This window comes from Hippichthys cyanospilos, chromosome 10, assembly GCF_059441005.1.
Source record: "Hippichthys cyanospilos isolate Australia breed blue-spotted pipefish chromosome 10, RoL_Hcya_1.0, whole genome shotgun sequence".
Taxonomy (NCBI): Eukaryota; Metazoa; Chordata; class Actinopteri; order Syngnathiformes; family Syngnathidae; genus Hippichthys; species Hippichthys cyanospilos.
In genome coordinates this window covers 20,445,492-20,460,153 of record NC_142378.1, presented here as the reverse complement: position 1 = coordinate 20,460,153, position 14,662 = coordinate 20,445,492, and the positions used below count along the sequence as shown (strand labels likewise).

The 14,662-nt window shown below is 40.5% G+C and overlaps 1 protein-coding gene across 3 annotated transcripts in view; it reads right to left on the bottom strand.

Annotated features, from left to right (window-relative positions):
• The window catches only part of spata6 (spermatogenesis associated 6), a 42,406-nt gene that overhangs the window by 16,968 nt on the left and 10,776 nt on the right, over positions 1-14,662 (bottom strand). For all 3 annotated transcript variants that reach the window (XM_088425312.1, XM_088425310.1, XM_088425311.1), the window contains exons 6-8: positions 11,623-11,694; positions 10,533-10,577; positions 2,584-2,907 (exon numbers count right to left, since the gene is read on the bottom strand). In XM_088425312.1, coding sequence (XP_088281438.1) covers positions 2,584-2,907; positions 10,533-10,577; positions 11,623-11,694 — 441 coding nt within the window. The remainder of the gene's footprint in view (positions 1-2,583; positions 2,908-10,532; positions 10,578-11,622; positions 11,695-14,662) is intronic.

The window sequence follows — 14,662 nt, the reverse complement described above, 5'->3', positions numbered from 1 at the left end:
TTGCTTAATCTCTCCCAAAAAAAAGTGTGCTGAGGGATTTTGATAGCAGTACATCGGGATTAGAGCAGATGTCAAAGTGAAAAGGCAGGAGCAGCGCAAGGAAAGGAGAGACTTTATGCCCCCCGTGGCCTTTCCGAGTTCAACTCTGCCATTTATATGCAAATCCCCGACAGCACTGAAACACATACATAAAAATCAAATGTTCACAAATAACAGCTCCCTCCTAAACTAAGCAGCTCTTAAGAATCCCTCAGTGAAACATTGTCAGCGATGTCACAATCCATTAACGGCTAAGGTGAAGAGATTAACACTGCCATTTTATTATTATGTCCACTTAATCCTAATGCTATATTAATCATGTTCACATTTGTAAGCTCCTCAAGAGGAAGGAACTATAAACGCTAGCCTTAACACTGTAGACCTGCACACTCTATTTAGATTCAACACCATTTAGATAAGGGAAAAAAGATAATAAAGCTGTGTTTTGCTTGACGTTGTCAGAGAGGTATTCTGTTTATTATGATATTCACAAAGCACAAACACATGAAGGCAATACTATTTGCAAAGATGGGCAATTTACATTTTTTTGCTGGTCAGACAGTCCCCTGACCCCCTTCCATCATCTTTTTTTCCGTGCTTCAAATTGTAATCGTCGGTCCATCATTCACCTTTTTAGTGACAGGAGGGTGCAGAGGTCCGTCACCAACTTCCATCATCAATGGAGTGCCCACTTTTTTTGCTTTGAGATTTACTTTTCCAGCAGCCCACCTCCATTGATCTACCAGGGGTCACTCCAGAATCTTTGTGAAGAGCTATTGGTTGATATCCCAATTACCAGTGATGCAAATACACCATAATATATTAATATCTCCTCTTTTGTAATGACATCATCAAACGATGTTTTAATGAAATTACAGTTTAGTAAACAGTTTAAACACATTAAACATCAAGATTGAAAATACACATCTGATTTACATGTTCAGATTTGCAGATTCAGTCTAACTCACTCAGCTTTACTTAGGCTTTCAGCACTTAGCACTTCTCCTTTCAGGCAGGGAAGAGTAAAAATGGCCCAGCCAGGATAGACACATTTACCGGGCAGTAACTATGGCAGGGGTGGCCAAGTTCGGTCCTCAAGAGCCACAATCCAGACTGTTTTCAATGTATCTCTTCAACCAACACACCTGAGTCAAATCAGCGTCGTTATTAGGATTGTGCAAAGCATGCTGATGAGCTAATCATTTGAATCAGGTGTGTTAGTTGAAGAGACACAATGAAAACAGGCTGGATTGTGGCTCTTGAGGACCGAACTTGGCCACCCCTGAACTATGGGATCATTTAAAAAAAAAACTTTTTTAGGAAGTTAGCCCAGATGTTAAATGAGACTTGTGGAGAATCTGCTACCTATCAAGCCACTGTTAAATTTGTCAAGAGGCCAAATGTAAGCCAGACAATGCTTCAAAATTAAAAATGGGATATCAAGTAATGTATGAAACAAACAGCCTTGGAACTTTTTTTTATTTTAAAATTTCTTCTGGAAGTAAGGTTGTGACGATGATCTGCTACTCGATCATCTTTACCTCCTAGCGTGAGCAGTATTTGATGTAAACAACACTGTGCTCTTTTTTCTTGATTGATGTTCTTTTTTTCGGCTGAGTTTTTTTATTTTTTATATAGTTCAGTTGTCGTGCGGTCCACTAACAATAGCAAGGCTGGCCCGATTGACTACGATCAACACAATGGACACCCCTGGTCTAGATCATATCTCTCCAACAGATCTCAAAAGAAAAAAATGTACTTTACATTGTACAAAGATCTTGTCAAAGGTATTCCACAGCGCTCAATTGTCTGTCCGATTTTGTTTTGCGTTTATATAAATGATTCCTCCTCTTGTGCGCCAAGGCGGCGAGGTCCTTATTTACCCACATGATGATGATTTCTGAGACCATTCAAAGGTTGCTACACACATCACAAACGTTGTGATAAATATAAAACTGACTTCCAACTCAACACTTCCAAAACTGTTGCCATAATTTATTTATTTTTTGCTAAAATAAATAAATCATACCTGGAGAACCTGACTTTTTAATTTCTAGGCAAAAAGCCCAAACTGCAAAAAGCACTATATAATTACCAATCTCCCTTTCACGCATCATTGATAAAGTGAATTAAATTCTCAACTTAACACTTGCAAATTTTGGTATCTTAGAAATCACGTCAACAGAAGTTGCACAAATGTACACAGAGAGGTACAGAACGTCCCATATTAGTTATTGTCGACCTACATGAAGCCATGACAAATTCTCCTTTTCTAAATCCGGAAATATTGTTTGAAAAAAAGCACTTCAAAGTTTGGTTTAAAAAACAATATCAGGTTTTAAAAACCTCCTTATTTTTAAGTACTGCTGTCTTGTATATAAAATATTTCACAGATTAGCTCCACTTCTATTCTGTAATCTTATTATTGTGATTTCAGCAAAGTGTAGTTGTTTAATTGAGATGATTCGCCTACCTAACATGCATGTATTTGCACACTGTGCTCAGCTATATAGTATTTTATTTATGCCGTGTGCTTTTACGCACCGAAAACGAAGGGAGGCTCTCTGTCTCCTTTCTGAAGTAATGCGGTCCGAGCTGGAGGTGTCGAAGCCTTTGCTCCGAATCCAGGGAGAGCTGACACATTTTTCGGTGAGTGTAAGGAGACAGAGCCCGTGTGATGGAGGCAACAGTGGGCTGCTGGTAGCCTGGCTCTAGACAAACTCTATGTTTTTGCATCTTTCTTTTTGCCTTGCAGGAAATATGAAGGCATGGAGGCGGGGACGGGGAACGTCTGTATGTGAACCATCTTGAGTCTGAAGACTTGCTTGCTGAAGAAGACTTTGGTCTTACTCGAAAAAGGCTGGTCATCTAGGAGGAGAGCAATGCAAAAACAAGTTAAATAATTGAAAAGAGTGTTGGGAGACACCATTTTTGGGGGGGAGGTGCTGCGCACCGTATGAAAAGTAAGCTTTCTTTAAATAAGGACAAAATATGTACAGTATAATGTATGTAAAATATAACCAGTGTTCAGAAGAGTATGCTAGTATATTTAATTGTTAAAATGTATTATAAAAGATGTATGTAACAACTTTTCTATGAGCCCTGGATGACCGCCAAAGTAATCGTCCGCACAAGCACAGGACGAGAAAGTCAGTGTCACCCGGAAATGAGTCAGAGGATTCCAAGAGACAAGATACATTGATGTTCATCCGGGCCTCATAGAACTGCTGTCACATACGTAGCTGTTGTTGTATTTTGCTGCTATTTCATATCTCCAGAAAGCCAGCACAGTACTTTAAGCACGTAATGACAAATAACAGGGAGGTCACGAGGAATCAACGGTACTTACCGCAACCATACATAGAAGCCCCCGAGGGGCATAGGACCACCACCACATGGTAGAAACTGGCGAAAGTGCAAGGAGATAACCATGATGCGACGTGCTAGGAACCGGGCCCCTTAAGAAATGTTGAAACAACAGATGGCGCCCCAATTATCCGCCATCAACTGCACTATGAAGGGCCGCAATGGTGCTGAATTAAACTTTAAGTGTGGAAGGAAAACACCCTTTATCCAGGAGAAACTACAGGAAATATAAAACAGCAGCAACAAGACAAGCCACAGTGTCTGTGGCATTGGTAGAACACCAAGGCACAAACAACTTCCACTTGTTGTCCTACAACAACCGCGTGGAAGGGGAGAATTGTGAGTTGAGAATTGTGTGCCTGGCTTAGTCAGGGCAGCAGTTCAGCAATGGGTTGGGTCACTCAGAGGTCAAACATATAAGTGAATACAGTGAGGGTGGGGGTGCCACATCAGACCCATTTGCTGGCACAACAGATCTGACCAGGCTGAGAGATGTCATGGGTTGGCAAAACACAGGCTGTGGAGCAAAGCAAACCATACTCGTGCCAGCCAAAAGAGGGCCACTAGGAGCAGCATGTGGCCCTCCTGAAGGTCCCTCAGGAGGTAGGGGGGGGGGGGGGGGTGGTCTCCAATCGGACAAGGTCGTGTTGACCCCAAAGGAATGGCAGGGAGCAGATGAGGGCCAAATGACCTGCAACACAAGGAAGTTGATGTGGTCTGTGGTGTCCAGGGCAGACTAACCAACAACAGAAATAAACCAAGGAGGGGCAGAAACAGCAGAAGCCTTGTAGCAGTTCGAGAGCTGCACAAGGGTCTCACAGACCCAGATCGGCCGCTCCAGAGTGTCCACTCTAACCCTTACCCTATACTGGTCAGAAGCAAGCAGGCAACACAAAACAAGCCTGGCTGCTTCACAGGCAAATCAAAGACAAACTTCCACTTTGTCAGACAGTAAGCATCAACAAAGGCATATATCTCACAACAAGGTAATAACGCCAAGGAAGGGAAAAAAAAGGTGATCAATCACATAAAAAGCCCCACAAATGGAATAGCAGGAATAATATAAATGAACACTCCCTATAAAGGAAAGCCACAGCATGGAAATATTGCGCAACAAGTCTATGCGGAGGATAAACCAACACAAGTGTCACACCCACCAGAGGGTGGAGAAAAAAATGACAGTCCTGACCGACACGGTCATGGGCTACCAGAGACAAAAAAAAAAAAAAAGAAAAAAGAAAAAAGAAAAAAAAAAGAGTGAAAAAAGCATGGATCCAATATGACATGCAAACCAACGCAGAAGAAAGTTATGAGAAGCATACTTCCGGGTACATACATACTTAATCCTCTTCATCCCTAGTGGGGGATAAGGCTTCGACGATCTGCCTTCATCTGGACCTGTCTTGAGCAACATGCTGTGCCATATCCTTCAGCTCAGCTGTCACCGTTTGCTGCCACAAGTTCTTGGGCCAGCCTTGCTTCCTTTTCCCAGGTGGAGTCCATTGTAGTGCGATCTTGGGAATGCGGTCCTGAGCCATTGGAATTGGTGGCATTTTATCTCTAGCAAAACATTGTTGCACTTGGGTCTTCCTGTATAGGTGTGCATTGGGTATTTTCTCGGGCCAGAAGATTTGGCAGACTTTCCTGAGGCATCCATTGTGGAAGGCTTTGACTTTTTCGTGCCATGAGATGTTACTCGCCAGCACTTCGAGCCATACAATTATACAAATTTTATATTACAGTTGTACAAGTCGGACCTTGGTTTTTAGGCTATATTGCTTGGGCTTCCAGATGGTGTGTAGCCTAGCAAAAGCACTTTATGCATCCCCAAGTCCGGCTATAATGTCCTTTTGTGCAAAGTTCTTTACTGACAAGACTTCCCAGATAGATTAAGTCCTCAACACAGTCGAGTGCTTGTCCATTTATTAATTGGTGCATCTGGCATTAATGCACATCACTTGAGTTTTGGACACATTTATGTTCAGTCCTATCTGTTGGGCAAATTTGTTCAGTCAGTCAGTTTTCTCCTGCAGTTAGATGTGCTTTGGTGCAAGGACAGCAAGATCATTAGCAAAATTTAGATCTTCAAGTTGGGAGAAAAAGGTCCACTGGATACCCTGGGTCCGTCAGTTGTATTCCGCATGACACAGTCTATGATGACTCTACACTCTTCTATCACTACACAGTGAACCATGTCACCACTAACAATGACGCTGCATTCAAAGTGACGGTAGAACAGCCCTATGAGAGTGACCAGTTTTGGAGGAACGCCATAGGCTCTAACAACGTTCTATAGGGTGTCACAATGTAGCCAATCAAAGGCTTTGCGAAAGTTGAAGTTGATGTGCAGAGGAGTGTTCCATTCTACAGACTGCTCAATATTGTACCTCAAAGCGAAGATCTGGTCTATGCAGCATCTTCCCTGCCTGTTCCTGCCGTAGCTTCTGATCAATAGCAGAATCAATTCTGTCAAGTAAAATCCTGCAGAAGACTTTAGATGGTTCTGACAGAAGGGTGATACCCCTCCAGTTGTCGGAGTTTTGGAGGTTTCCTTTCTTGGGGAGTTTGACAAACAGGCCCTTATCCCAGTCTTGAGGTATTACTTGCTTCTCCCAGATGTTTTTAAAGAGATCAGTAAGCTTGTTGACGGAGGTGTTAAGTTCAGCTTTCAGCATCTCTGCATGGACAGAGTCTATGCCGGCAGCTTTCCTATTCATCAAGGCTTTGATAGCAAGTTTGACCTCTTCCTTATTTGGGGGGCTGGTCTTGTGCCTCACCGAAATGCTCAACCCATATAACAATCTGGTCTCTCTCAGTGGTGTGGATGTTGCCTTGTTTGCCTTTGACAGGGGCTGGCTGGCTGGTGTACTTGCCTGTGAGTTGCTTTGTGATCTTGTAAATTGTACTCACCTCACCCCGTACAGCTGCAGGTTCAGTTTTCTCTGCCATATCCTCAATGAAGGCACTTTTTCATTCCTTGCACTCCTCTTTACCTATCTGTCCTTTTCCTTGTAGGCGTTCTGGACCTGCTCAAGGAGGCTAGGTGATTTTGTGCTTAGCATCTTGGCTTTCAGTTGTTTTCCTTCTTCAATTCTTGCTAGGTGCCAGGTGTTAACCATTCTTTGCCCCCCTCTTTCTATAGCCCAGTGCTTCCCAGTGCTGTTCCCCAGTTCTAGGTTATCAATTAACAAAAGGCTTTGATAGTCAAGATGTTTCCTCGGTTGACTCCTCTTTTCTGCTTTCCTTAATTTCAGCTTGATAATGGCTGTTAAAAGATAGTGAACGTTGTTGACATCGGCTCCAGGATAAACCCGAACATCTTGAAGAGACCTGCGTCACTTTCTGTTATCTAAGATGTGATCGATCTGGTTGATGGTTGGAGCCATCAGATGACTTCCATGTGAGTTTGCGGATTATTTTGTGTGGAATGATGGTGCCAACATCACCAAAGACGGACGTAGTTGTTCGTCATGCAGATATAAAAGAGATGCTTGCCATTATCGTTCATCACACCACACCTGTGCTTCCCTATAGCTCTCTCACCGTCTCTGTTATCAGATCCCACCTTGGCATTGATGTAACCCATAATCACTAGCATGTCATGCTTGGGGACTTTAGAGACTGTCTGCTGTTCCTGCTCCTTCGCTTCATTGGTTGGTGCATAGCACTGAATGATGGTTAGCTTGCAGTACTTGGAGTTGAAGCGGGTTCTGATCAGCCTGTCGCTGAGGGGTTCCCAGTCAGGCAAGGTGTTTACATTCTCTTTTGAGACTTTGAGCTCCACATCGCGTGTAGGTTGATCAGAGTGCCCAGAGTGCAGGACAGCAGTGCCATCACTCATCACCTGTCATCCAGAACTGGTCCATCAGCATTCCCTTATTCCCAGCACGTCTATGCTGCCTTTTCTCATTTCATTCACGACCTGGGCTGTTTTGGATGTGTCGAACATGGTGCGGACATTCCATGCACCCCGGCGGATTGTAGTTTTGGGACCCAGTAGGCTAGCTATCACGCTCCTGTCTTACTGTTGAAGGCTTTCATTAGAAGCGGTCATACTGCCAGTCGGTTGGCTTGAGTCAACTGTGAGATCCAGAGTAATATAATTCGTAGTAGTTTACCTAACAGTAATGTTTTTTTACAGGGTGGGGTTTTTGGCCCCACGACCAACCCCCAACCTGGATGACCAGGTGGCGTATTTTGTCTGGACTCTACTTGGAATACCTGCCCAACATGGTTGAACCTGCTGTTGGGATAGCTATCCGGACAAAGTATCAACACAAGGGGAACACACTTCTGGGTGACACTGCCTTATATATGGTCACCCGGCCTCACGATTAAAGTTTTGTTGGTAAGATATCTTATTCTACACTTTAGGGAAGGCTTATTCCATGATTTAAGCACTTCCTCTGCAATCTGGGGTAAAATAGAAACACCAGTCAATTCCAAAGGCTTTGAAGAGAACACCGGCAATACTGACATTATGAAATTCCAAAAGAAATGAGGAAAAAAAAAGGAGTGAAATTTGTCAGTCAGCTCCAGCGAACCACTGCCAGAGTTATTATCCACAAATGGAGAAAACTGAACAGGAAAACCTTCCCATAATTGGTCAACCAATGAACAATACTCCAAGAGTGTGACAACTACTTATTCAGGATGTCACAAAAAAAACAACAACTTTCAAACAACTGCAGGCCTCAGTTAAAGTCCATGTTCACAAAAATGACATCCGTGGGTATAGTTCCCGGGCGACAACCACTGCTGTCAAAAAAGAACACAAATGCTTGTCTCAAATTTGCCAAAAATCATCTTGATGATCTTCAATACTTTTTGAGAACACACCAAGCACATCCATCTCTGAATGGGTCAGAAAAAAACAACAAAAATTATGGGTTTAGAGTGGCCAAGTCAAATTTGTCTCAGTGTGATATTATCATTGGTTTGATTAAATGAAGCCTTTCCAACTGATGAATGTGCAAAAACACAGAAATCAGGGAGGAGGCAAATACTTTTTCACAGAAATGTATATTTATTATACTATCATGCTTCAAAATCTCCCAATAATGTAACTCTCAGCCAGTGACATTCGGTCAGGGGAGGCTCTGCCTCTCCTATCAATATTGAAAAGAAGAAAGAGTTAGTTAAAAAATAATATAAGAACAGTGGGCCTCCGGTTTACGAGATTCATCCGTTCCGCGGTTGGGATTGTAACACGAATTCGCCGTATGGCGGGCAATCTAAACCTATTAGCCAATGCATGTAAAACCCTAGGTAAAAACATCAAAATTGTATATACATATTAAAAATTGTTATCAAAATAGTACAGTGAGTGCTACTTACATACAATACACATCCATACAGTTGAATAACATCATAAATAAAATATAAAGGATTTGTTTTTCTTTGAGCGACTTATGGCCATATTCCATAGTGAGGGTAGCCAGGCCAAGCCGAGGCTAGCTCAGCCTTCTTTGTATTTCTTAATTATCTCCTGCTTTCTTTCCATATAAATCATCTTCTTATTTCTTTCTTTAAAGTCATTAGCAATCTTTGGACCCATGACTAACCAATTAAAGTCTGAATTAAGCACTAAAATGCACTATAAATATACTTTTGTAAGCACTCAAAGGAGAACAAAGCTTTAATGTTTAAACTTTTATATGTTTTTCTTGAGAAAGATGACAGGCCAGTTAACCATTTGAAGACATCCTCTTCATTTTCTTGGCTTGTCAAATTGAATACAGATATTTAATTGAAGCAGTCGCAGATGTCATGAGACGTAGATGTCATTAAATTAAATGTTCTTATTTGTGTGCTACATGTTGTTTGCTTAGGTTCTTGCCAGCAAACGAGTTTAATCTGGCCAGCGAAATGATTTTGGAATGTAAAGTATAAAAATGAGCAACCAATAATGAAAAACTTAAAATGTAAATTAATAAATACACACCATGATTTTATTGGTCAGGCCCATTGAGAATAGATTTTCCTCTTTGCGCCTTGCAAGTTATAACAAGTTTTACACCTATTGCTTAAAGAATGCAGATATTAGATTTTAAACATAAACGGTTAACTGTTGTCAATGAACAGTGTGAATACGCTGCTCTAGAGGGCTCTTATGTTGTTTGTAAATCTGATTGATGGCGTCAGCACCTCCCCAGTCATGAATCTCACCACATGTCACTGCTCTCAGCTGTAGTAAATTGAGGGGATAAAATTAAAATGAACTGTCAATGGTTCTTGTAAAAAAGCATACCAAAATAAGTTGTTTATGTACTTTTGAGTTTGGTGTAGTTGTGGCAACCTAGGCTGAGATCTTGCATGACTGAGAGCTTTTCTCAGCAAACTCGGAGGGTTGGTTTGTGGTGAAATTAAGCGAAATTGGCTACCGAGTTTACCTGAAATATACTTTTTTTTTTTTTTCACGCAAGTTGATCCAGACCCAATTGAACAAATATATAACACACACACATATATATATATATATATATATATATATATATATATATATATATATATATATATATATATATATATATATACCCAATGACTTCTTTTCTGGTGGAGAAATGTGGTCTTGGGGTTAGAGATACACTTAATGTCTGCCATCTAATTGTCTAGACTGTTATCACAACTTGAAACTGCTTGTACTCATTGTAGTCATTTTTACGTTCAAAAACAAATCACGAGCTAATCCAGGTGCCAGGGGGTATGGTCCACTAGCTGTTTTAAGAGCTCTATCTCAAGGTTAAACTGTATTTGTTACTCTGTACACTTCTTACAAGCAATCCATTAAAACACGTCCCTAAACATTCAGCTTTACAACAACCAGAGTTATCACAACAGCTCTAATGGTCTCTAACATCATCTTCCCCTTCTTGTCGGTAATGACATTCTGGGACAAATAAGATTAGATCAAATGTTTATTCTAGTCTAATACAATAAAACAAAGGCATTTAAGGGAACAAATTGATATTTAGGAAAATCACATAACACTAAAACTATTTTTAAGAGCAGCTGAATGATGAATGTTTGTACGTTGATGCTGTGATTTAATTACAGGTTGATTTAATTGAAAGAAGGCAAATGGGCTCCTTCCATTTCATCTATGCATCCATATAACATGCGCTCACCTCTTTCTGCCGGAGAGGCTTCCTGACCGTCGCTGAGTCTTTGACCTTGGGTGAGTATCAACACAGATTAATAACTTAGTTAGGATGAAAACATATAAAACAATCAAACATTCCTAATAATTACTCTTTAATCAAATTTTGAACAGTGCTTGTCTCATGTGTTATATGATGTGGTGTAATACAACCAAAACATTAACAACAGCTCTCAGTATTATGTAGCGCAATTTCAAACAACAATTTGTAATCCACAATCCATCCATTCCTTTTCTAGACCTGCGACCTTTTATCCTCCTTTTATCCTGCCAGCCAATTGCAGGGCACACAGAGAAAAACAACCATTCACACAGCCAATCACACTTAAGGAAAATTTAGTGCGTCCAATATACCAGCTATGCATGTTTTTGGAGTGTAGGAGGAAGCCGGCATGCCCGGAGAGAACCCACGCGGGCCCAGGAAGAACATGCAAACTCTACACAGGAAGGCCAGAGCAATGTGGCTTTCAATTCAGGTCCCTGAACTGTGAGGTGGACGTGCTAACCATTGCGTCCACTATGCCGCCACCCATAATCCTATATTGGTATATACAGAGCAACCAAAACTTTATTAAACTTGATCATCCTTCCAAAGTCTGTTTTATTTTCTTTTTAATCCATTGGTTCTCATTAAATTGTGAAAGTCTGTCTAATATTTTACATGTATGTTTCTTTTGATAAAATTAATTCGTTTGGTAAGACACTTGCCCTTATTAGTGTCACAGGATGAGCTGGTGTCTATCCCAGTTCACTTCAAACATGGGAGGTGGAGTATATCCTGGATTGGTCTCAAGACTATTGATGAGGAGATATGAAAAAAAGACCATTCAACTCACATTCACACCTGTGGACAGTTTCCAGTCTTCAATAAATCTGACATGCTGGCATTTCGAATGTGAATGGAATACTGGACACAATTCAACCACAACTCTGATTTACAAGGGTGATTTGCTAACCAGTATTTTACCGTGCTGCCCTGTGTCTACAAAAGCCCATTGACAAATTAACAGTCCATAAAGAACTTCCCTGGTTTAAGTAGTTGCAGTCAGGAGACTTACAGACGAGGCATCTGTCCAATCACTCTCCTCGATGAATGACGTCACTGAAAACTCCACAGTGGGAAATGCGCCCTGGTGACAATAGACAAGTGACATCTTGAGAGGTGTGAGAGTTTCTGTCATTTTTTTCCCTTGTGAAGCTCTTACGAGGCCGTGCACTGATTAAGGGATTTATAAATACATTTGACTTGGTATGAATGGGGTCCGATGTCATTCTTCAACACCAAACCCAAGGCTTTGTTGCCATTACTTTCTGTGCATTGGAAACAGAAAGTAGAAGTCCCAAAACACAGTTGATGGTATAAAATCATCCAAATATCCAAGATGAGTAATCAAGTAATCAAACAGGTACCAACTGATCATGATTTGAGTTTCATCCAGTTACTCTTTATTCAGTAAACACAGGTGGTCCTACAACCTATCGGAAGATCACAGCATTAAAGAAATGTCAACTGTGTCCCCTAAAAAAATTAAATTGGATGAAAATGGTCAATTTATATGAAAACTAATGTAAAAACAAAAACTTGTCGAAACCACCCTATGTTGGAAACCAAAGATACATTTTCAATGTCATTGCTTATCCTCACTAGTAGGGCTCAATGATTTAGAAAAATAATCAAAGGTCGAACTGTTTGTTCATCCTTCGATACTGCAATTTCATCTATAATTAACTTTTTTGAACATTTATCGGTCTTGTCTGGGTTACGTGTGGGCTACATGGGCATGGATTAGAACTGGTCAACATTTATTGATCCTATGTAGGTTATGTCTAGGGCAAGTGGGCATGAGATAGGACATCTTAACCAAGTGTGGGACCTGTCTGGGTTATGTGTGGGCTAAGTGGACATAGGTTAGAACTGGTCAGCATTTATCGATCCTGTCTGGGTTATGTGTAGGCTAAAGGAGCATGGTTAGAAATGGTTAACTGTCTGCGACCTGTATGGGATACATGTGGGATAATTGGACATGGGTTCGAACTGGTCACCCATGTCTGGGTCTCATATGGCAGTGGATCTTAACCTTTTTTCAGTGATGTACCCCCTATGAAATATGTTTTCAGTCAAGTCCCTCTTAATTGTTGCAAAGCATTTGGGGGTTGAAAAATAAAAGGCTTGAAACACGCCATCAGTGTCTGATTGATTAAACTTTTGAACCTTTCAAACTTCATTTGTATTGGTCCACAAAATAATAATCAACATAAAGTGTCCTCTTTTGGGTCATGGAAAAAAGAAATAACGTAATTATTAATAAATATTTATACCTAAAAATAATCAACAAAGACCTGTTCTCAAAAATAAATAATTATAAATAAATATTTGTCCACAGATAAATATTAAACATAAAGCACCCTCTTTTGGGATTACATTAGATATCTGTTCACGAAACTAAATCATTAAAGGGATAGTCTAAGATTTAGACAGTTTTTCATTACAGCCAGCAGGAGGTGCTGCAGGTGCTGCATTTATCATTGTCCGTAGCTATAATTAACATGGCCGACTCCGGAGAAGTGCCACCCCACATGTAATATAATTTAATGATAACTACACCTATAATTATATGTAAAACATACTGGTGGTCATTAAGAACACATTCATTTGCAAGTTTTTGAAATTCACAATCGTTGAATATATTCCTTTTTAATAAAAAAAGGTCAAAATCTTACACATTGTCCCTTTAACTTAGTTATTAATGAATATTTAACCACAAAACAAAAAGATCAACATAAAGTGTCAGACATGTTCGCAAAAAAAAAAAAAGATACATAAGTATTTGTCCACAGAAAAATAATCCATTTAAAATGTCTTATTTTGGGATTATACTAGATATCTATTCACAAAAATAAATCAATAACTTGACAGGCAGTATTGGGAGTAAGCATTACAAAAGTACTGAAATTACTGTAATGTATTACTTTTGCTGTAACGCGGTACAGTAATATACAGGACTGTCTCAGGAAATTAGAATATTTTGAGTAGGATTTCTGTAATGCAACAAAAACAAAAAATTGTCATATATTCTGGATTTATTACAAATCAACTGAAATATTGCAAGCCTTTTCTCATTTTAATACGAATGATTATGGTTTACAGCTTAAGAAAACTCAAAAATCCTGTATCAAAATATTAGAACATCATGAAAAGTCAATCACTTGACTCGTCTAATTAACTCGAAACACCTGCAAGTGTTTCCTGAGCCTTGGAAAACACTCAGCTTGGTTCAGTAAACTAAATCACAAGTGTGGGGAAGACTGCTGATCTGACTGCTGTCCAGAGGACCATCATTTACACACTCCATCAGGAGTGTAAGACACAAAAAGACATTTCTCAAAGAGCGGGCTGTTCACAGGGTGCAGTTTCAAAGCACATTCACAAAAAGTCTGTTGGAAGGGGTAAATGTGGCAGGAAATGATCCACAACCAAGAGAGATGACCGCAGCCTTAACAGCATTGTGAAGAAGAGCCGCTTCCAGAATTTGGGGGCGCTTCAAAGACAGTGGACTGAAGCTGGAGTCCAGGTATCAAAAGCCACTGTTCACAGACGTGTCCGGGAAATGGGCTACAACAGCCGTGCTCCAATGGTTAAGCCACTTATTAACTCAAGTCAATGGAAGCATCTGACTTGGGCCATGGGAAAGCAGCACTGGACAGTTGCAGAGAGGTCCAAAGTCCTCTTTTCAGACGGAAGCAAGTTTTGTATTTCATGTGTGAGTCAATGCCCCGGTCTCTGAAGAAGAGTAAAATCCAAGTTGCTTGAAATCCAGTGTGAAGATTCCACAATCAGCCATGGTTTGGGGAGCCATGTCAGCTGCTGGTGTTGGTCCACTGTGTTTCATCAAGTCCAGAGTAAATGTAGCTGTATACCAAGAGATTTTAGGGCACTACATGCTTCCATCTGCTGAAAAGCTGTATGGAGATGATTATTTAATTGTCCTCGATTGGTCTGCCAATTCCCCTGACCTGAACCCCATTGAGAATTTGTGGGGTATTGTGAAGAAGAAGCTCAGAGACACCAGACCCAACAATGCAAATGAGCCAAAGGCC